The sequence below is a fragment of the Pagrus major genome, chromosome 7 (genome assembly GCF_040436345.1).
Source record: "Pagrus major chromosome 7, Pma_NU_1.0".
NCBI classification, from domain to species: Eukaryota; Metazoa; Chordata; class Actinopteri; order Spariformes; family Sparidae; genus Pagrus; species Pagrus major.
The window spans coordinates 10728196-10751201 of record NC_133221.1 but is presented as its reverse complement, the minus strand read 5'-3'; the positions used below and the strand labels follow the sequence as shown (position 1 = coordinate 10751201).

The 23006-nt window shown below is 42.4% G+C and overlaps 1 protein-coding gene across 2 annotated transcripts in view; it reads left to right on the top strand.

The window, feature by feature from the left end:
• The window catches only part of fgd (faciogenital dysplasia), a 60733-nt gene extending 38735 nt beyond the window's left edge, over positions 1 to 21998 (top strand). For both annotated transcript variants that reach the window (XM_073470492.1, XM_073470493.1), the window contains exons 3-19: positions 802 to 1003; positions 1781 to 2393; positions 5864 to 5953; positions 8654 to 8790; positions 10045 to 10201; positions 10372 to 10510; positions 12346 to 12404; positions 12896 to 13042; positions 13138 to 13230; positions 13341 to 13420; positions 14862 to 14892; positions 15403 to 15507; positions 15966 to 16019; positions 17818 to 17919; positions 18095 to 18223; positions 19167 to 19307; positions 20356 to 21998. In XM_073470492.1, coding sequence (XP_073326593.1) covers positions 802 to 1003; positions 1781 to 2393; positions 5864 to 5953; positions 8654 to 8790; positions 10045 to 10201; positions 10372 to 10510; positions 12346 to 12404; positions 12896 to 13042; positions 13138 to 13230; positions 13341 to 13420; positions 14862 to 14892; positions 15403 to 15507; positions 15966 to 16019; positions 17818 to 17919; positions 18095 to 18223; positions 19167 to 19307; positions 20356 to 20601 — 2525 coding nt within the window. In that variant the 3' untranslated portion in view covers positions 20602 to 21998. The remainder of the gene's footprint in view (positions 1 to 801; positions 1004 to 1780; positions 2394 to 5863; positions 5954 to 8653; positions 8791 to 10044; positions 10202 to 10371; positions 10511 to 12345; positions 12405 to 12895; positions 13043 to 13137; positions 13231 to 13340; positions 13421 to 14861; positions 14893 to 15402; positions 15508 to 15965; positions 16020 to 17817; positions 17920 to 18094; positions 18224 to 19166; positions 19308 to 20355) is intronic.
• The last annotated feature ends 1008 nt before the right edge of the window (positions 21999 to 23006 follow it).

Genomic DNA, 23006 nt, shown 5'->3' with positions numbered 1-23006 from the left:
AAATGCATATTACAAAATTGAATTCGGTTTCGGGAATCTCATATTTAAGCCTTCTGGTTTAAACAGTCTTTCCAAATTACAGATGAATATTCAAAAACTAAAACATCTTTCCTTTTCATTCACTCATCTCAGTAGAAATGGGACCAGTCCTGTCATTAGCACGTCGTTTATCATCACATCTTTGTTGAGGAAAGTCTCCTCAGCCTCTCTTTGTCTGTCTGTGACGCACGCAGACACAGAGGAAGTGCTCAAATTAACAAGTGTAACATATCGGCACATTTCCTGGTTTCATTTACGTTTTTCCGGAAAAATATAATAGATGCAGATGCTCAGACTTAACTGTGAAATGGTGTGGCCATACTGTGCAGGCATGCGTGAGTGCAGTGTGCGTTTAAAAGACAGCCATGTCACTCGTCAGACTGACTGTCTGTGCTTTTTTTCTTTTTTTTGTATCTAACTGTGACCGCGGTGACTTACACACACACACACACACTCATCTCAGCATCCTGTTCTGAAATAAGGAAGTTGGTGGATAGTTGAGGCTCAGTGCTGATCTGGCTCTGCACCGCTACTATATGTTTCTATCTGATGTTTTCTTCCCTTTGGAGTTTTATCTTGAGTTTTTTCTTTTTTTATATATATATACACAAGGATACAAGCAGGCTTCACACATGACTCAGCCATGGAGGTTTTCTCGCTCGGATTTATACATGTTACCTGATGGTTTTTGTTAGTGTCAGCAGCCTCATGCTTCTCTCTTCCTCTGCTGTTTTTGCCTCGTCTGGATTCCTGCATCTGTAGTGCCCCCTAAACCTGCGCACCTGCTCGCCCTCGGGCAAGACAAGAAACCTAAGAGGATCCCTCCAGCGCCCTCCAGGCCTCTGCCGGCTCCCCCTCCTCCGCCCAAGCCAAAGCCCAGTCCAACTTCACCTGGCTCGGGTGCACAGCCGCAGAAAGAGGCCCAGAAAGTGGGGCTTCTCATCGAGAGGTTTGAGAATTCAAGGTAAGAACGTCAGAAGGGAATTTCCTGAGAAATCTTGCTAGTCTTGCTTATCAGATTCATTTTTTGCTCTGTAAGTTTCATTAAAGGTTCACCCAAAAATGAAAATTCAGTCATTATCTCCACCCAATGCTGATGGAAAGTCGTATGAAGTTTCGAAGTCCACAAAACATTTTAGGAGCTTCACAGCAGAACAGCTTTGAAGTATTCTCTTTAACTACTGAAGTAGATGGGGACATAAAAAAGCCCAAAACAAAAGAACACGAAAAAAAACATAAAATGGCTCCATACTGCTCATCCAACATAATCCAAGTCTCCGGAAAAGTCGCATTGAAACAATTATTTACTTATTTTTAAAGCAGAAATCTTCACTGTAGCTGCTAAGATAAATGTGTTGGCACGAAACTCGTCTGAAGTGGGTGTCTTTTCAAATCAATTTGGGATGTTGGGGCTTTGAGAGAGTTTGATGGAGCCATTTCATAGGTTTTTGTTTTTGTTTTTTTTTTTTAACATTTTTAAACAAGTCCCCCATCTTCACCCAACTTTCCATTGGCATGAGGGTGACCAGATAATGACTGAATTTTCATTTTTGGGTGAACTTATCCTTTAAATTAAATACTCATGTGGTGAATCGTATTGGCCTATGATAAAATTTAATCAAACCTAAAAACACTTCTCATTATTTTCCATCTATAAAGTGTCCTGATTCTTCATTTGGCTTTCTTTGACGATGCACATTTTTCAGTAAAGCAGATGTGACGGTGTCTTTTATTTTCCCAGGGTCCCCATCCTGGGGGTGCACCCACGGTCCCAGCTGCAACTGTGTCTGAGAATGGAACCTGCGTCTGACATCACCTCCTCCTGCGGCCAGGAGACCACGGTGAAGGTTGCAGGAGACTCCTCCCCTGACAAACTTGCACTTGTCACCTCCGAACGGACCGACGATGTCTCTGAACTTTCCCGTCTGGCCTCCGTGCACATCGATGGCTCGGAGGACGCCCCGCTGGATGACTGTGTTGAGGTTGACATCTCGCACGGTATTGGTTGCCTTGACGGCGTGGAGCGGGAGGAAGGCTCCTCCCAAGAGCTCCTGGACAATCCCGATTCCTCGGAGCAGAATGGAAAGATCCCCAACCGCGACAGCGGCATCGACAGCCCGTCCTGCACTGCAGAAGGGGAGGTGTTCCCCAACGAGGACGCCATCGATGAGGAGGACCATTATGACAGTGTGACTGAAACAGAGAGTGTGTCCTGCTGCGTTACCCTTGGCAACAAGCGAGACTCAACACAGGATGAGGACAGTGACTTGGATGAGGGGAGCAGTGGAGAGATACACTCTCTGACGGACACACAGACTGGGTTTTTGACAGATGCAAACTCAGAGGCGCACAAAGTGAGTACCTCGCATGCTTCAGCTTCATCCAGTCATATCCACAAACCTGAATGACCCCAACATCAGGCCGAGGTGGTCATTAATGTCTCCCCTTCACTTTATAATTTATATTCCATGTTACATCATACTTTTCAGGAATCAAGCTCCTCTGAGAGTATAAAAGCTTCACCTCAGACAGTCAGACTGACTTTCATGTAGTGGAAAAAGTAGCTTGTGTCTATTATTATCTCAGGCTGAGTGAACGATTTCAAAGAGTACTTCTGCATGAAACGTTAGACACTGTTACAGCATCAGTTCGCCGGTCACAAGCGACTGACTCGAATCTAAAAGCAGCTCTGCCGATACATAAAAGGACAAAAACCTGCCAAAAAGCTGTAACAGGAGCTCGGGATGGCTGCTGGATAAAAGAGTCCAGAGACAGATATGTCAGTGCAGCTGAGCTAAAGTTTCACTTTTCTGTTGTCCTTCATTTTGACTATTGATTGTAAACAACACTGATACCTCTAACAGTGCGCATTTTGTTGCTGGTGGCCTATTTGTGCGTCGTTGTTTCCTGTATTGTAGACCCACAGCATCAGGGTAAAGCCTTAAAGGGACATTTCACCCCCAAATCAAAAATATATCTTTTACCTCTTACCTGTAGTGCTGTTTATCTATCTAGAGTTGCTGAGTTTTGCCCTCTCTTGAATATAATGGAACTAGACGGATGCTTGGTGCTCAAAGCTCCAAAACATACATTTTAGTGCAGGATGTAAACATTAATGTTGTCCTCCTCAGCTGAGCTGTAAAGTTTGTTAGATTAGTTAGCTAGAGAACAGACATCGCCACAGCTCGGCCACTCACACCGAACTAATACAGATGGATAAATAGCACTATGGGTAAGAAGAAAAATATGTTTTTTTGATTTTGGGATGAAGTATCTCTCTAAAACAAAAAATGAAAAACAAAGAGAGAAAGAAATATGCAGCTTCCTAAACAAGACTAACAAACTAGAGCCATGCTAGCTGCTCTGTCAGCCTGTACTGAGGTAGAGTGATGCTTTGAGCTAAATCGAGCCAGCATCAGCTAGGTTGGTGGGTGTAGTTTGTAGTAGAAAAAAAATAGCTCCTACATGAAACTGCTTACAACAAGGTCTGTGAGGTAGGAAGAAAAATATGTACTTCTGATTTTGAGTCCAGCTGTACCTTTGGCATACAGAACAAAAAGGGAAATTCTTGAGTCGATGACTCAAAGATGGAACCATGTGAAATGGTCACTGTGAGGATTTTAAGACACTCAGACAAACAGACAAAATGTTAGACAGCAGATACTCAGCGCATTGCTATCGTTGTTGTCAGCAGGAGACGTCTCACTCAGCACTGGTTTTAACACTTTAAACACGCCCAAACCTCACACAAATGTCACATGAATAGACATACTGCCTCTGCTGACCGCCCACACCCACAGGGGAGGGGAGGTATCGGTGCTCTCCAGCGCTTCCTGATCCCAACACGGCCGTGCAGAGGAAGGGTGTGTTGCGTTTCTGTGTGTGTCTGCATGAATGTTTGTGACACTACAGCTGACATGTTGATGGCTGCATAATGACAAACCTTGTCACAGAGGATGTGGGTTTTTAGTGATGCGCCTTGCAAGAAGATAATAGACTAAACTATTTTTTCTGTGTGCACCACTTTACACGCAGTTGTCAGCGTGGTAATAGTACTAGCTGGTAATAATAGATAAAGAAGTACTTCATCTGCGTTGAATGTTTCAGTCACATCTCTGCTATACGTTCATGCGTGTGTGTGTAAGAGTGCAAGTGTGTGTCTATTAGTGTCGGAGAAAGCGCTTGTGAAACCCACATTTTTGCAGTAGTCTAAATGTTCCATGACCCAGATGCGTGTTCTGTGTCATCGGGATGAACTTTATTAACAGTGTCATTTCTGATGTTTACTCATACATTATTGAATGTCATCTCAGCTTTAACACATCGTAATGAGAGGAAGAAGCAGGTCTTTATTTTCACCGCATCATCTCATTATAGTTCATATCACTTTGATAGCTGACCACCACTGAACCAAAGCACACAGCACATGCAATAAAGGATAAGTCTGCTGATATTTTATGTTATATGACCAAAACTAATAATGAATTGATCTTATTAACAAGTATTGTCCTGTAGACGACACCTGATATGTTTCTTCTTATCAGCTACATTGTAGGATTTAGTGACATTTAGCGGTGCGGTTGCAGATTGCAACAAACACATATGCCTCATCTCACCCTCCTCTACAATGGCTGCTAAAAGTGCGATAGGCCCTCTTTAGCGCCTGTGTGTGGTTTGTCTATTTAGGGCTACTATAGAAACATGTCGGTACAACATGGCCGACTCTGTGGAAGAGGACCTGCTCCCTCGTGGGTACCTGATCTGATCCTGAAATGTTTATATTTTCAACAACTGAATAAACAAGCTGTCCTCAGAGGAAAATAAGATCCCCAGAAGACTGTTTGAAGCTAGAAAGGTGGCAGGGTCCGCCAAATTTAAACATGAAATGGTGTTTGTTAATTTAGTTTGTTTAGGCATAAAAAAAATCAGTAAATGAAGATCTTTGTCTTCTGATCAAAATGTCTTCCCTAAAACTACACAGTGCACCTTTAAGTGACGTGTTGACGTGCTTTCAAGTTTTTTAAATGAAAATATGGTGTAAAAATAAATAGACCGTGTAAAAATACGTACTAAGTGATATTAAGTGATAACTAAAACACCGACTGTCTGTGTTAGGACTATTAATCCTGTTAAGTGCGGGGGTTTGTTTTGTCGCTTTAAACGCAGCACAGAGGCTATTTGTTACTTTCCAGGCGACAAACATTCATGTGGGACAGAAACTCACACAGACTCAATCCTTTAGCTTCCAGAACGCCTGTCGAGTTCGAGTCGGGCTCAGTCACTCCTCTCTCAGACTCGGACAGAAAAATCCGCCTCTGCTGTCGTTATTAAAAGCTAATTCATTGAATACACAGCTTAGTTTCAGTTTATTATACACTAATGAAAGCATAATTAGGAGTATTATATTATATTTCTGCCAGTAGGTCGCCCTAAATCTTACACACTGGCCCTTTAAAGTTAACCTCCGTTTTTCAATTTGAAGACACATCATGACCTCCATCGTCGTTTGTAAAAATCAGGGAGAGCAGTCAGCAAGTTTTGTTGATTTAACAAGTATAACAAACCTATGTAATCCTTGTTTCACACTGATGAATCAAAACAATCATTAAAAATTTGTTAAACAACCCAATTAATTTCATTTTAAAAAGACTTTCCTGTTGAAAATGGACGTAACTTTCTGACTTTGCTGCAAATGTGTCTCATATACTGAAGAACTGCAGGGTTTCCTTTGTAATATGATGGAGTATCTGCTCACATGTTTATACTTTCTTTGTTTAAATGAAGCCCCAGACGTAATCCTCTGTGTCTTGTCTTTCTCCCTCAGTGCTCAGAAGCTCAGAAGCTCCTGAACATCGCCAAAGAGCTTCTCCACACTGAAGAGGCCTACGTCAAAAGACTCAACCTCCTCGACCAGGTAACGTCGTGCCTCTGTGTGCTTGCCGTGTGAGTGTGAGAGTGTGTCTGGATGCCTGCGGTCCAAATTTCAATCTCCTAAATGTGCCAGTGGTCTTAGTGATTGAGATCAGAGCTGAGCTGGATTAAATCCACCACTGGTCAACAACCCTTCCTCTGTTGACTGGATTACTCAGAGCAGTGTAAGCAGGATCATGTGAGGAACTGCTCCTGTGCGTGTGTGTCTGTGTATCTGTTTTATATTTATACATGTGCAGCATAAATTTGGCTTCGTCACCACAAACCCGAGCGTGTGAATACAGTTTGTGTGTCTCTAATGAAGCACATATTGCTGTGTGTGTGTTGCAGTGTCATGCCCTCACAGCGCTCTTTAGCGACTTGTATGTAAATCCTGTGGATTAAAGACGTGTTTCCTGACTCTTAGCTGGGTTTATAATTGGAAAGCTCTTTAAAATAACAGTCTGGGCTCGATGATGCGGCCCAGCTTTGGCTGACTGAGCAGACGTCTGTCTACAATCACATTCTCAAACTCAACTTCACATTTCTGCACCGAATATTAAAAATAGCACTTTAAACGACATGCAAACACCACAGTAAAGTTTGGGGAAGCACTTCTGTCAAGTTTACTTTGTGTTAATCCCTCCTGAAGGATATGAGATCAAATTGTGGTGGCAGCTGTTCAAAGGAATTCTTATGTTCTTATGTTTGGAGCCTCCAGGTTATGAACAGTTGAACTGTTTTGAGCAAGTTGACGTATTCGATTTCTTTGTTTTGATCTGATCAACAGTCCAAACCCAAAGATATTCAGCTCACTATCGTTGAAACCAAAAAATAGCAGCAAGTATACACAGTTGAGCTGCTGGAGCAAATTCCTTGATCATCAAAGTTGTCACCTGTTTACTAATCCACTACTCGTTTCAGCTCTAAATCTGATGCATTCCCTTCTGTAAAAACTCTTTTCATCGCTTTAGTATCTGATTTCTCTCAAAAGTCATTGCATCCTCCCGTATTCTGCTCTGTAAATTGGTTATCGTATTTCTTTTTGGCCTCTATTTGTGTTCACTCATGTTCGTGTGATGAGAACCGACTCCCGGTGGTTCAGTCCTCTTCCTCTTTGCGAAGTTCATGTGGTGGAGGAGATGCTCGCTGCCCTATCACAGCGCAGCTATGGTTTATTTTGCCACTGAGGGCAGAGAGTCCTCTCAGTTAACTTCCTGTTTTCGTCTCACTACTTTCACACACGACCGTGGTTTCCATGGAAACAGTAGTGGCAGTCTCGTATTGCTGTGGCTGGTAGGGAAGCAAAAGGTGATGGAAGTGAAAGGTGAAGCAATGCATCCTTTTCAGTTCTGATGCATCGCTGTGTCTGGTTTCATAGCTGAAGCTGAACATTTATGAAGTTACATTTTATCCCCCGCTGACATTTACTTGTAATAGTGCTGAAAATTAAAAAAAACACATTTGATAGAGAGTAAATCATTTAAATTGGTTATCCAGTGATTTTGTATTGAACTTAAGAAGCGTTGGAGAAGAGAAAAACTTGACGCAACAGAGGCTGAGATATCCTGGCCTTTAGTTCTGGGTATGGGTCAGAAACACTGGATCCTACATTTCCCATAATGCAATTCATATCATCTTTCAATAGAGCCTCCTGCTATGTTGTTTAGACTCCACACCTCCAGTTTGTTATGCACTATGTTTGTCATGCATTTGTTTTAGGGATACACAAGTAATTGAAATATTGCAAGAAGCTAATTTTTTGAGAAAGGTCAAATGTGCGACAAAACAACATATTAATGAAGTACTGTGGTGCCGCAGAGATGTCATGGTCGACTGTTTGGTACAGACCCAAGCACATGTCACATCATCATTTTTTTGTCCATATCCTGCAGCCCTAATTTGTTTTTTGTTGTTGTTGCTGTTGTTTTTCTTCTTTATTTCACTTCTTAGAAAGTGATGATACAAACAGTCATCAGAGAACACAGTTAAAGAGAAATATAATTATACAAGCAAGCAGATAAAGGATAAGCAAATAAATAAAGTAAGATAATAACAATAATACTCAAAATAATCCAAAATAATAGTACCAATAAAAAGAAAAAGAAAAGAAAGGAAAATAACCAGAGGAAACATGCCAGGAGTCGACTTAAATATGTAAAATTAACGGTGATATTTTCTCAGACTTGTTTATGAAACAAAAATGCCAAACATTTGTGAGCTCTAGCTTATTAGATTCTGCTTTTAACTGTTTCATATCTCTGTGAGTTGAATATCTTTTGGTTTTGGACTATTGGGTCAGACACAGAGAACTATTGGAAGACGTCACCTTGGGCTCCAGGCAGCTGCGATGGGCACGTTTCATAAATCGAAAGTGTTCTATCAGTGGTTTGCCTGGGGTCATGAAATTATCATCTGAATGCTGAACTAAACTCAAAGTGATTCATCCATCAAGTGTACAGTTGATGTAGTTTAGGGCAGATGAGCAGTTGTAGTTGTAGTTGACTCACACTGTCACACTTGAGAAGCCAAATCTGGAGAAAATAAATATATTTGCGTGGATAAACAAAAACACGGACATTTTTCCATCTATGTTTACATTCCTGCTCCTCGAGTCAGAGCCCAAACCGGGGGTGTTTGGAAGCAGTTGCACAAGTCTTTGTATACAAACACTATGTTGTGTGTTTTTTTTAAATCTCTGCAGGTATTTTGCACTAAGCTCACAGAGGCTGGAATCCCTCAGGACGTCATTACAGGGATCTTCTCCAACATCTCCTCCATCTACTGCTTCCACGACAAGTTCCTGCTCCCTGAGCTCAAGACACGCATCACTGGAGAATGGTGAGGAATGAGAGCGATGTCGTTCTACGGATGATTTGGCTCTGTAGTGGTCAGTTAGGCTGTAAAGGCAGACTGCAGGGTGCCAGTGGAGGGCGTTATAGTCAGGTTTTCAGTGGTTTCAGGTTTCTAGGCTATGTGGTTTTTGTGTGTGTGTGTGTGTCAGAGTTTTTTTTTTCCACTGTCAGCAGGAAATTTACCTCCAGTGTGTGTTATTGTGCCAACATCAGCCACCTTTGGTAGATAATGACTCCTCTAGAGGGCTTTGTTTAGGGAAATAACCTGTCACATGATGGTTCCCCTCGCATTATTTTCTGGAACTCATTAAAATGTATTGGCTCGGATAGAGAGACTTAAAAACTACACACACACACACACACAAACTCACACGAGAGACATCCACACAGCAAGTCAGAAAAGTGCACCGTAGGAAGAAATTTCCTAAGAAGGATTCATTTGTTCCATTCTCCAATAATGTTCATGAGATTAGACTCATTTTGTCTTATGAGCCTCCAGTTGTTTCTTACGTCTGATGGATGAAGTCAGCGCTTCCTGTCTTATGTTAGTGTCAAGACGCTCATCCGTGCGTGTGAAATGTCAGGAGGAAAGATGTAATTGAATCAGCTAAAGCAAACCTTTAACTACCAATGGCACCTCACTAAGTGGAAAAAATATATCTACTGAGGACTATTCTCCCAGCAGCATCTATAAAATACTGACTACACAAACAAGTAAGCTAATGTTCAGGGACAGGCTGATTCATCTGTCGATAAAGGCTTATAAAAATAAGAACATTGACAAGCTGAACTTACGACGCAATAAGTCAAAAAAAGCAGAAAGTCGCCCTTATTGCCCAGCCGGAGCAGGGAAATGGGCTCTGGTCTCACCCAGGAAACTACAAACACAAACATGTCCCCAAGATCACAAACAGAAACAAGAAACAACACATCAGTAAAACAAAGATCTCTCAGCAACAGTCAGTGCATTCACGCCCAAGGTGCTCAGCTTACACTCTCATATTTAAGTTTCCTGTGGTTGGTTAAATGCATTTGGGATAAAAGAGCCCTTGTAGATCTTTTTCTTTGGTATTCTATGTCATCACTCTGAGGGAAGTAGCTCAAACTCAGTGCAGAGGCGGTGTGTTTTGTCATTTAGGATCGACAGGACTTTTCCTGTGTACAGCTGTGCTCATCAGGCTTTAAAGGTTCTGTAAGGTCACCTTTGCATGAATCTGTTTGGGTGTTGTGTTTGCTGTAGGGACTCCAACCCTCGTATCGGAGACATCCTCCAGAAACTGGCTCCGTTCATGAAGATGTACGGAGAATATGTGAAGAACTTTGACCGAGCCATGGACCTGGTCAACACCTGGACGCAGCGCTCGTCGCAGTTCAAGAGCGTCGTCCAGAATATACAAGTAGGTCTTCTGTGTTTGTCTCCTCCCCTGTTTGTTTATGAGTCTATTTTTGCTCAGTTACCATGTTTAGAGAATTGCAGCGGGGGTGTGCCCTCTCTTAACTCCACATTACGAAACCCTTAGTCACAATTAATCAGGTCAGATGTTTGTTTTTGTGTTGTAACCTTCAGAAACAGGATGTGTGTGGGAACCTGACGTTGCAGCACCACATGCTGGAGCCAGTCCAAAGGATTCCTCGCTATGAGCTGCTGCTCAGAGACTACCTGAAGAAGCTGCCTGAAGATGCTCTGGACAGAAAAGACGCAGAGAGTGAGACATTTGAAAACCTCAACAATTTTTTACTGCAACACACCCGCTGCTCAGTCAGAGAAATCTTCTAGATCCAGTTTTCTGTCTTCCCGTCAGCCTGTTTTACCTCAGCTTCCGCTCATGTGTCATTTCATTTAAACAGCAAAACCACTGATCTCGTTTTACGAGCCAATCTTTTAAATCTATATTAAACTAAACAGAGGAATAAGACGTGTTGAGATGGCAGTGTCCTTGTTGAGATAAAGAATGAATGTCTGAACTTGGTCGGACTGAATCTCCATTGCAAATGCTGCCATACAGCCAAAAGTGATGCTGTAATTAGAGGTGGCATGTACACAAAGAAGGTCGAAGAAAAGAGCTGAAAGAAGGTGAACTGATGCAGATTCACATTCCAAGTGCTGGTGAGCCACTTGAGTTGAAAATGCAACAAATGAACATGTGGTTTTCCTGCAGTGTGCGGCTCCGTGGCTGTACAAGGGCGGGAGGAGAAGGAGTAGAAAGTAGCTGAAGTCGATATCTTTTTTCTCACTTATTCCGCCGAAAAGTTCATGTTACCTTGTTTTATGTGAACGCGTCTTTCTTAAGAATGCTTAACCCTCTGCGGATGTCGCTCCTTGTTACTTTGCATTGCTCAAACCTTGTTTGGGAACCAGTTGATGAGATTCAGCCTACATGATACTGTGATTCATTGTTTCGCTCCATGATGCACATCATCATATTTTTGAATCTGTAAAGTGGATGTAGAGACTTGGCAGTGCGGTATGTGACATCATGATGGGTGCGGGGGTCTTCCATTTAAATCAATTTATTCAATTAATTTTTTTCGAGTAAATCAAATATGTATCAGAGTCTTGGCTGTATGAGGAGGCTTAACTAACCTTTTAAATCCAAGGAGACTCGAGTTTTTTGCACACAAGGTAAGATCATCCTTTATTGATCAACCACATGAGGAATTTGGGTCTTTGAGCAGCACAAAGACAGAAACTTAAAAGACAAGTAATTCTCAGTTTATAGGATGAAAACAATAAGAATAGATTAAACAGGAACTAAAGCATTTAAACAAAAATCTATTTTGTATTGTTGGAAACATACGGCAAGAAAAATTTATATGATTATGCGTACGACAAATAAAAAATGAATACATATTTTAAGATTAAAAGGTCTGACGTTGTGTGGAGACACAATAATTCAGTCTCAGTAATGACCTCACTGGGATAAACCATTCATTTAATCTATCATGAAGGTGATGGCAGGACATTTGGTTGCTTCTTATTACACAGTGGTGAGGATGACGCCAGATGCTTCAGATAAAGTCTTAAGTGCTCTGTGTGTGGATTCATCTGCTGCCTGACACAGACAGATTACACACTTCACATCGGTGTGTCACTCTTTGGACACGATCTGAAGTCCTCCCACATCCCTGTGTCCGTTTACCTGAGTATTAACTTCAGCACACTGTGTTGTTTGGAGTCGGCATGGAAGGTTTTTTCACATCCACTCCAGTCGAAAAGCAGTTCATCACAGTTGTTTTGGCCTCATTTCCCCTGGCTGCGTGTCTCCTCTGTTTATGTAGGCCATGATTAAGATGGCTGACTCAGGTGCTCGCAGGCTTTAGTGCAAGGCTCTCTGCTGGCTCAAAGCCAGCCCGAGGCATGCAGTGTGTTTAATGTTAGGACACACTGGATTTGTAAAATATATCTTGTGTGACACCTCTGACGATTTCATAGTGATTTCATATAGCAGTCTGCAGTTCGACTCGAACGTGATTTTTTTGTTGTTAAGTCTGGATTTTATGCTAACACGCTCTCATTTGTGAATGTGAATCCTTGTTACAGAGGCACTGGAGCTAATCTCTACTGCAGCTAACCACTCCAATGCAGCAATCAGGAAAATGGTAAGACTTTGCTCGACAGTTCACTCTTCTGTACTGTTTTTGTTTTGTCATCTGTCTCTAAACTCTTCGCAACACTCTGTCACTGTCTCGTTGAGCTCTCTAAAAAAAAACAGCTAACATATTACACAATTAAATGGTTGCTGATGCTGTTCTGTCAGTCAGCAACATTGCTGCAAGTGCACTCTCAAGGAGTGAACGAGTTGAATTAGTACAGACAGGAAGTTGCTGTTTCCTGCCTCGAGTTGCACAGCTTGAGGAAGCCCGACTGACTTTTTAACATTCATCCTCCTCATCTATTTCCTCTGTCTGGCCGTGTTACTTGTGTATCACACAACCTTCAAACAGCTCGAGCAGACTAATGTGTTTCTGAATCAATAAAGAAATATAATATCTATTTTCCGGCTTACTGGCAAACCCATGAATGAATGAGAGTCTTGTTTGAGTGTTTATCTTTTCTGCCTCCTCACCCTCTTGTTGTCTGATGTTTCCAGGAGAAGATGCACAAGTTGCTGGAGGTTTACGAGAGGCTCGGAGGAGAAGAGGACATAGTTAACCCGGCCAATGAGCTCATCAAAGAAGGACATATCAAGAAGATGTCAGCCAAAAACGGAACAGCACAAGACCGATACCTCTACTTGGTGAGAGGACTGTTAAAGTAGAAAAATATCTCACTGCTGGAGGATCTTTGTATATGTGCTCATGTGATGTTTCTCTCTGTCTCTCGATCATATAGTTCAACAATATGGTGCTTTACTGCGTGCCTAAACTCAGACTGATGGGACAGAAGTTCAGTGTCAGAGAGAGGATTGACATCGCTGGCATGGAGGTGCAGATCTGCTTCTAGTTCTGATGATTTTATTTTGTTTTCTGCTCGAGCCTTTTGTTTATTTGTTCTGGTGCGTCCAAATCGAAATTTGCCCTCTTTCTTGATCTCAGGTGCAGCAGAATGTGAAGCAGAACCTTCCTCACACGTTTGCCATCATCGGCAAGCAGCGTTCACTGGAGCTGCAAGCCAGGTAAAGAGAAAAACCACAGACCCCGAAGTAAAAACTGTGTATACACCCAAAATGTTCAGTATTAAAATCAAATAACACCAGAAATATAGTCTCTCAGCCTCATTTTCATGAAGCTTGATCCATAGTCAGTTTCTTTTCATTTTCAAGGGATGGCTATGAAAAAAGAGACCTAACATAACTATATACAACAGAGAGGAAGAGGTAAAGGGTAAAACTTAATAATAAAATAAATGTAAAATGTTGCAGCAGTTGGGCATCATTCATTTTCATACATAGTAATATATTTGGATACCCAGGATGATACAGTAAGAAGGAAATGTGGATGTTCCTTCACGTCATTATCTTGACAAAATCAGGTGTCAGTGGTTTGACAAACTGCACCTATTTTTCCCACTGATGTGTGAGAATAACCTTTTCCATCCTGTAAATATACTTCCAACATGCATCATCCATATTTTGATCAGAACATTTTTCCCTGCTGCTAGCGATGCACCTATTTGATATTCATCAATACCCTTTGCTTCTGGGAAGATATAGCCTCAGTATATTGGTTTGAAATCAAATGGTTATTTTATTATTTTTATACTGTGTTCATATTTATTTCATGAATTGACGTCAATAGTCTGTTTTAAGAAAAAGCTGACCATAACATCCCAGAATGCCATTTAAAGGATTGAAACTACAATGTGTTTTTGCTCTTTATAGTTGTCTGAGAAACACATTTAAAATCAAAACACTGCAAAAGTAACTCTGAATTAATAACCAGTAAACTACTCACAAACCAACTTAGCCAGTTGGCTGACTCCTAGCAGGCTCACCCATGGCTCACTACAGCAAGCTAGCTAAGCAGCTAGCCCCTGTTGGCTAGGGAAACTACAATGTGTTTTTGCTCTTTCAAGTTGTCTGAGAAACATATAGAAAATCAGAACACTGCAACAGTAACTCTGAATTAACTAGTCGACTGCCACAAACCAACAGTTAGCTTCCTCCTAGCAGGCTCACCCATGGCTCACCAACTGCAGGCCAGCTAACCAGCTAGCTCCTGTTGACCAGAGAAACCACTGTGTGTTTTTGCACTTCAGAGTTGTCTTCAAAACATATTTAAAATCAAAACATTGCTGAAGTAACTCTGAATTAAACAAATTAACTGCTGGCTAACAAACCAGCTTCCCTTCAGCTTAGCTTAGCTGTCTAGTTAGGTAGCATGTCCAGCAAGCTGAACAACTGCTACCAGATGTAGCCAGTTAGCTTCTGTGAGCTGTTACCAACTGGTTGCTGCTCTAAACAGACAAACAGAGTAACAAATCTGTCTTTGACTGAATGATTTATTTCAGAAGTGGGGCTACACACACTTCACTGCGGACTGACTATTGTGACATTGTGATGATCTGTATTTTTTGTTCAGATAGAAGAATCTCATGATCTTTCCTTTGCTTTTCAGGACGGCCGAGGAGAAAGAGGACTGGATCCAGGTGAGGATCGCGCTCGTGCTCACATGTAGTGCAGCCACGCACACGTCATGCACACTTTCTCTGGTCGTTGTGTTTTTATTAAAGAATGGAATTAGCAAAGATTTCCTGCCCACACTCATTCAGTGTGTTTGGGAATTAAATTCTCTAATAAAGCCTCTCATTATTGCTCATTTAGCCCATTACAGCAGAGAAAAGCCGATTAAAACATTTCGCAGGCTGGGAGAGGGTGTGGGCGTATAACAGAGGCGGTCTGGGAGGTATTGTTTTTAAGTCTATGTGAGCATGCGCAATCAGGTAGGGAAAGGAGCTAAGTAACAGACTCTGTAGGAAACATAACATAAGATCAAGCACTTTAACATCATGCCGTGATTCTGCGGTTTCGTCTCATGACAAATGCCGATGTGTCTGATCAGTAATCAATCTCTTCTTGTTGTTTTTCCTTCACTTTCCTCTGCGATCTCTCCATCACTCCTCCTTCCTCTGTCCCTCTAAATCTCTTCTGACTCTCAGGTGATCCTGGCCACGATCGAACGGCACAAGCAAAACAGCGAAACATTCAACAAAGCGTTCAACAGCTCCTTCTCCCGGGAAGATGACCACGTCCCAGAGTCACCGGTCAGTCTCACTCAATCAGTCAGTTCATTGATCCGTCAATTAGTGGTGTCATCTCGTGCAGTGAATCACGACAGGCTAGTGGGACACCAAACAAGTTCGTCATAGTCTGGTCTTTGTCCGGCCTGCAGAGCTCTCCATCTATGGATGTGGTACTAACACACATACACATAAAGAGGCTCTTTCTTTTCATCCCTGACAGTTGCTCACGTAGCGTCTGTGAGTCTCTTCCCCCCAAGAACTCTCTCATGACCTAATAGGGAAAGCCCAAGTCAAAGTGTATACAAAACTCTTATGGATCTGCTTTGACCCACTTTTGGGCTGGCTGGAGCTGGACGCTGGCCAAACGTAACTTGACAGAGGGACTTCGATCACAAGGTCCAGACTGACACCTAGTGGTAGAGATATGCGACTGCAGGCAGAAGCTGCTGGTGCTCAATATGCCGTTTATTTCTCCTCAGGGTCCCTGGTGCAACACATCCATCGATTCAGATGGTGAAAGACTGCATGAAAGGGTAAGAAAAAATTACATATGTGAAGAAATAACACTTGATCTCGCCTGACATGCCTTGTAGGAGTGCTGGTGTACACAGTGTGTTATTAGATTATAACCACTGTGCAAAACATTTCCAATCCACGGACGTCTATTGAGGCGCCAGAATGAAGGACATCTTTTTGACAAGTTTGCTTATTGACGTCCAAACCATAGCATTCAATAAAACAGATTCTAGTCAAGGCAGCTTGCTTGCTCGTGAGCACCTGTGCCAAATTGTGACATTCAGCTTTATTGATATTTTACACAGCATCCTAACTTCTTTAGAATCCGTTTTCTAATAACGTCTCGAATCTGATGGCATGTTTTGATCATCCAACCTTGGAGCAATAGGCTACCCAATGAAGTTTGACGACCAAAACATTGTATTCAATAAAGCTGATAGTAAATCAAGACAGGATGCAACTCTGGGTACCCTGTTAGCACACCTTGTTGAGTGTCTGGCCCATGAACTGAGGGTGAGGCTGGAGGTTTTTATTCCATCCTGTAACTTTTGCTGGAGCGAGTCCAAGAATGAAGTTATAAAAACTTAATTTTGAATCACAAGCAGCTGTCCTTGGGACGTCTGTTATTGAACTTGGAAAAGATGTCGGAAACTACGTCGTAAAAACCTTCATTTTGAACACTGTGAGGGTCTTTGACATCAACCGTGAAGGTTTAGAAGATGTCTAAAATAGAAAACTTCTACTCTGGCTCCTCAGTAAAAGGAGCCAGAACACGTCTACATGTTCTGAACCATCGACAAAGTCGTTGTATTGACGTCTTTTTTGGATATGTTTTGCTCAGTGGGTGCCCTTGAGCAGAAACTTGCTGTGGGCTACTATTGACTCCCCTCTCCCTCTGTGTCTATTGTGTATGTATCAGGTATTAGTAGCTCGTGACCTGAATAAGCACAACATGAATGCAATTTAAACTGAAATAATATTCCTTCCTTAAAACTAGATATTTATTCTGAAGGATCGTGTGATAAATCACATTAAGGCTCCTGTGAACTTAGTCACATTGTACTTTTAATTGTGCACACAGTCGTACCAAACTAGACTGTTAATTAATCAAATTACCACAAACAAATTGGCACATATTGAACTCGAGGCCTTCAGGTCTCCTGAGGGGTCTGGAGCTCAGGGTATTCGCCTGCTTTGCCTAATTGGTAATGTAATTGTGAGACCTTGAGACTCATTATTTTGTGGTTTATTTAATGAATAGAAAATCTGTGAGTTTATTTGTTTGTTTTAATCTCCGATTAAATGTGTTTTCACTGGAAGCACTTAACTTGCTTCAACAGCTTATTTGCATTTAAAAGTTAAAAGAATCCCTTTTATATAATTACAAGGTTAGTGTCTGCTTGCAGAGGGTCTATGTAAGAGGAGAGTTTCTAAAAAAAAAAAAGGCATTGTTGCAGTTTCAAGCTTTGCTGTTACTCAAAAAAAATCATCACCAGCAAGTAAAAGTGTCAGAAAACGACAGCTAACGATTACCAAGCCTGCCAGCTGATTGCTCAGTGTTGTTTGCAGGATGTTGCTTTTACTCGTCTCTCCGACAACCTGCACTGCGGTGAAAGCCTCCATCTGATCTCCATTTTTAGTGTTAGAGAAGGACAGCGTGTCTGTCTTTGTCTGTGTTAATAAATGGGAGAAATGGAAGACTGGATGAAGCAAGACAAGCTGTCAGACATTCCTTTTGGTTCAGTCGTGCTGAAACTGAACAGACCGAAGACCTTGACACATGACTCTGTGTTTTTTTCTTAATATATTTTCCAGAAGAGTTCCAGGAAAAAGGAGAAAGAAAAGCAGACGTGTAAAGGCTGCAACGAGAGCTTCAATTTCACCAAGCGCAAACACCACTGCAAGTCCTGTGGAGCGGTGAGCACAGATGGAACAAGAGAGAAATTTGGGGCATTGTTTGATATGATGTAGAAATGAAGGGATCCTGTAGAGAGAAGTCAAGGGAACAAGTGAAAATGTCCGGAAAATAAATGTTAACAACCGAGCAGCCTCTGAACACAGCCTCTCTTTCCCTCTGTGTGTCCTTCTGCAGGCCATCTGTGCGAAGTGTTCGAAGACCTTGGACAACAAAACTAGCCGAGTTTGCCCAGAGTGTTACGAAGCCAGCCTCAGCCTGGAGAGTCTAGGCGTTAGTGAACAGAAGAGGAAAGCTGCGCCTGAGGTGAGACGGACAAAAAACAAGAACACAAACACACTGAGAAGCAACACGTGCATACTAGTTTATTTTTCTGCCTTAATTTGTGCCAGTCCGATGAGATCCAAGTCTCCCCAGTGTACCAACATTCAATGTCAACCACAGTTTAGCAGCCAGGCTGCACTGCAGGCAGCAGACGGACAGAAAGAAGCACAGTGGTGTACTTACTGAGTCCAGTACACCATCTCTGCTGAATACTAAAGTCACTACTGTTTTGTCTAAACACACATTAAATACATGTGCATTTATGAATTAGCTCGGATTCACATTGAAAGATCAACTTGTCCGTCTTTGGTGACTCACATTATAATCAGATCTCAGCTTAGGAGAACCAGCCGTCTCAGCTGACTCAACAGTCTGGCTGCTTCAGGTGTCTGTCTGGGAGGTTGTGGATGGACTTACAGGCTGTACTGAAAAGAAGAAAACCATGCTGTCTGTATATAATTTTTATGTTTTATCTTTGGATTCTGACAAATTATTCAGGCCATTGTTTTAGCGACTAGATCCCGGGGGTGGAAAAAAGCTCATCTGCAGGGAAACGAGTCACCACATGGGGGAGCTGTAGGCCAAACAAGGGTTAGACAAGGGCTAGCAGGAGCTTAAACACCTGTCCATGTGCAAATCTCTCTGTGTCCTACATTGTTGTTACATAACGGTGAGCAGTGGAAGACCTGTCACTGTCAGTTGCTCATCAAATCCCCAAAAATATGATGCAGATGGATTTTAGAAGCTAATTCAAATCAATAACAGTTATGACGATAATTGTTGAGCCCTTTACAAAATGATTCACCAGGGAAAATTAAGATTAAACTGTTTCGAGACCCAGTTCTCTATGCACTCGGGTGTTTTATATATTTATTACAATTATGAGGCTCTTCATATATATTTCTTTGCTACCGTATCTCTTTAGAGACAGACATCTTTATCGGGGGAGAACTGCCTGCTGTGTGGCCACCTTCAAGTGCAGGAGAAAGGGAAGAACTGGACCAAGATGTGGGTGGCTGTGACCAAGGCTGAGCCAATGGTGCTGTACTTGCAGATCAGTGGACAGGTAAGAGTTCAATACACACACCTGGGAGGTAGATGTGTGTGTTTCCATGTGTTCAGCTAATACACCACACTTTCTGTAGTTTCAGTTATTGTACTCTTGTATCTTACATATTATAATCAATATAATAAAGTATTTATATACTCTACCCTTTATTTCTTTTACTCAGTAGTCATACATGTATTTTAATACATGTGGTTGGCCTGTTAAGCTAAGCATTGTACGATAAAAAGGACAACAAACAATGCACACGTTGTCCTCACATGGCCACATCAGTCATCTCTTCTATCCCCCGCTGATCCTCTTGTTGCACCCGTCTGGCCTTTCTGTACGTCCTGCCCGCTTCCTCCTTTTGAAGCAGGACATCTGCACAGTGTAGCGCCTGTGCACATCAGTGAGGATGTGTGAATCAGATCTGTCCAATCCTGCCTGTGCCAGGCTGTCTGTGCACTGTAGATTTGGGCCAGGAGGATTTGGTTGTCCTGAATCTGACCTCAGGTATAGCTGCTGCCGTCGGTGACACCTCTCTGCCGTGTGACAAGGTTTAAGTTCGCACTGCCCAGATGAAGCAACTCTTTGGATTCCTTGAAATCTTGGCTCTGTATGTAGCAATAAATCTGCTGAGAACATCCCGAGGAGTTGCATCCAAACAGTGGTTAACATGGTTGCTTAAAAAAAAGATTCCCATGTTTGGAAAGCTTTTCGCCAGAGATTGTGATTCTCTGTCATTCACAGTGGATGGCACAGAAGGGAAGTCAGCCTGTTAATGCCTCCCCTGGTTTCATTTCCAGTACTAATATCCCAATCCCACTGCAGAGAGCTGCCACTCCAAAGATTAGGATTAATAGGAGTTGGACGAGCATTTCCTGATTATACAGAAAGAAAGAGGGGGAGGGGAGATGGTTTACTATACATGCCTGGTGGAGTATATTCCCCTTCAACTGAGGAGACAAGCTGTCACTAGCTGTACAGTATCCTTCCTCTTCCCTCAAAACAGAAACCCAATGTAAAATACTACTCCTGACTTGACTTATTTTTCATATTTCTGTAGGACTCCAAAGGGGCGCGGGTGATTCCTCTCCCTGGCTTCGAGGTGAGCGCGGCTCCGCCGTCAGCAGGCGAGAAGCCGGAGGTCAAACACGCGCTGCGGCTCAGTCACACCCAGCAAACTTTGCTCTTAAGTGCCCAAGATGCAGAACTTCAGGCCAAGTGGTTGGACGTCCTCTCCAAAGCTGCCCGCGGAGAAACGCCCGTGGATGCATCGACGAGCCTGACTGAACACAGGAAGAGCCAGTAGTGGCCATGTTGGAGCCGCAGGACTCGCTCCCTCCTCCTCCCTCCCTCTCCTGTGTATAGAGCACACATTACTTGAATTCACTTTATCTTGGCACTTTTATTTTCCCTTTGAAAGGACCACTCAATCCTTCCTATGCCACTTCAATCTTATCCTCATGACCACACGGCTTCTTCTTCTTCCCGTCTCCATCTCTTCTTCGTCTCTCTGGAACACAACAAAAACAAGAAGGACTCTCAAGCCACCAATGCCACTGAACGTCTGTGTGGTTAGGATATTTTATTTCTGTCAGTGTTTTCAACAGCCGGAGAGGACTAAATGTTTTATTTGTAATATAGCTGAAGGTTCCTGTATGATGTTTTTTTTTGTTTTGTTTTTTTTAAGAAAAAGATGAAGTTTCTTGTACATTATGAGACTGTGTTGTGAAGCATTAAATCTTATGTGTCTCCATTCGTTTTCAAAAGTATGTATGTGTTTTGAGTGTGAGCCCCCCTCCCGTGTTTATTAAGTATTGAATGTTAGTGTAAGAAACCCGCGCTGGCCCACCTCTCTGTTCTCTTCACTCCTGCTGGGGACACAGGGGCAGCTCAGTGGGTATTGTACAGTATGTATACTATAGTGCGATGTAAGGAAACAAAGAAAGAAAAAGACATTTTAACTTAAAGAAGACACAGAGATGTGTGTACGCTTGTGGCTGGCCACCTGATGCTCCCACTGTCAGCTCCCATCTTACAGACCCTCTCCTCATACTTCTCTCTGCTATATTGGAAATAACTCCCTCCCCATTATTGTCTGTGGACTCTGAGACCTCTAATCTGAGTCTGATCCACCACATCTCCACTCTCTCATTATTGTGACTCGTCCAGATGAGAGTACACAGCCAGAATGGGATCACGTGGCCTCAACTCTGACCCTTCGGTCTCTCAATATCACCACTTGTACACATACAAAATAAATCCTTCTCTCACTCTCTCTCTCTCTCGCTCTCTCTCTCTCGCTCGCTCGCTCAGCATAGCGACCGTTTGCCTGCTTCTCTCCCTTTGGTGATGTGATGGAAACCAAGTACTGTACTGTAAAACTGTTTATTCTGCCTTGCCCCCCGATACCCCGCTCCTCTCAGCACCAGCCTTTAAGCAAAAGTAGCAAAAAAAAGATAAAACTCGTCATTGGATCTCTTTGTGCATGTAAACTCACTCATATTTATGTACCGTGCTATGAAATCTTAGCCCCCCTCTCCCTCTTTTTATGCCCCAGAATTCATTCTTGTCGTACTGTAAGTGAGCAGAGGCAGCAGTGAGTGTTTTTAAACATGGTTTGTGCACAGTGGAAAAAGCAGTCAAAAGCATATCATCAATAAACAAGACGTTGTGATTCATTCAGCGCCACGCTGTCCAACAAGATCTTCACGTGTCATGAGTTTCTGTCCGTTATTGTGTTTCTCCTTGTCTTTTCCTGTTATTGAATGTAAGCAGGCCACAGATTTGTATGTTAAGGGAAAGATTGATGTTCATTCACTCCAGCCATTGATCTAGCACTGATATCACACACAAAAAACAGCGGGTCGAATAATGCCAGCAGATATTTATTTTAATATGATGATGGGATGTAAGAGGATTAACGAGCATGTAGCGTACACTGTATGTGTGCGGTTTCTGTGTACAGGTCATTTAGGGTTACTACACTGTTCATCCAGTTAGTCACAATAACTGAAAATTGTGTTATGATGGGTTTGGTGTTCACAATCCCTGTGCTTTGACCCGCAAAAGCAGAGGGCAAAAAATAAAGGCACAGTCACCTAAAAAATGAAAAATACATATTTTTCCTCACAGCTGCATCCATTTAGATTGCCTTGGTGCAGGTTGGTGGGTTTTGGTAATATCAGCCTCTTCTCGAATACAAAGGAACTAGATGGTACTCAGCTTGTTTTGCTAAAAGCGCCAAAAATAGCATTTGAAAAACTCAACAGTGAGTTCCCTGTCCAGAAAAAATGACACGGTTGCTCATGCTAAACCAAAGACCTTGTTGAGAATAGTTTCATCTAGGAACTACTTTCTTTCTACCCAGTACACCCGCAGAAACATGCATCTACAAGGTACAAGGTCTATTTATTGTCATTTTTTTAAAAAAGGGTTTGAAAAACAAAATATTGATTGTGTCCTTGAGTCCTGCTACATGTATTTTAGAGAGTGGAGTGAGTCTCACTGAGAAGTCTCACAGCCTGGGGAATGAAGCTGCTCCGTGGTCTGGCGTTACGGCAGTGGATACTTCTGTATATTTTGTCAGATGGCAGCAGGGTGAACAGACTGTGGCTGGGGTGGGTGTTGTCATTGAGTATCCGTTAGGCTCTGTGCAGACATCTTACTTCACTGATGCTCTGCAGATGGGTACCAGTGATGTTATGGGCCGTG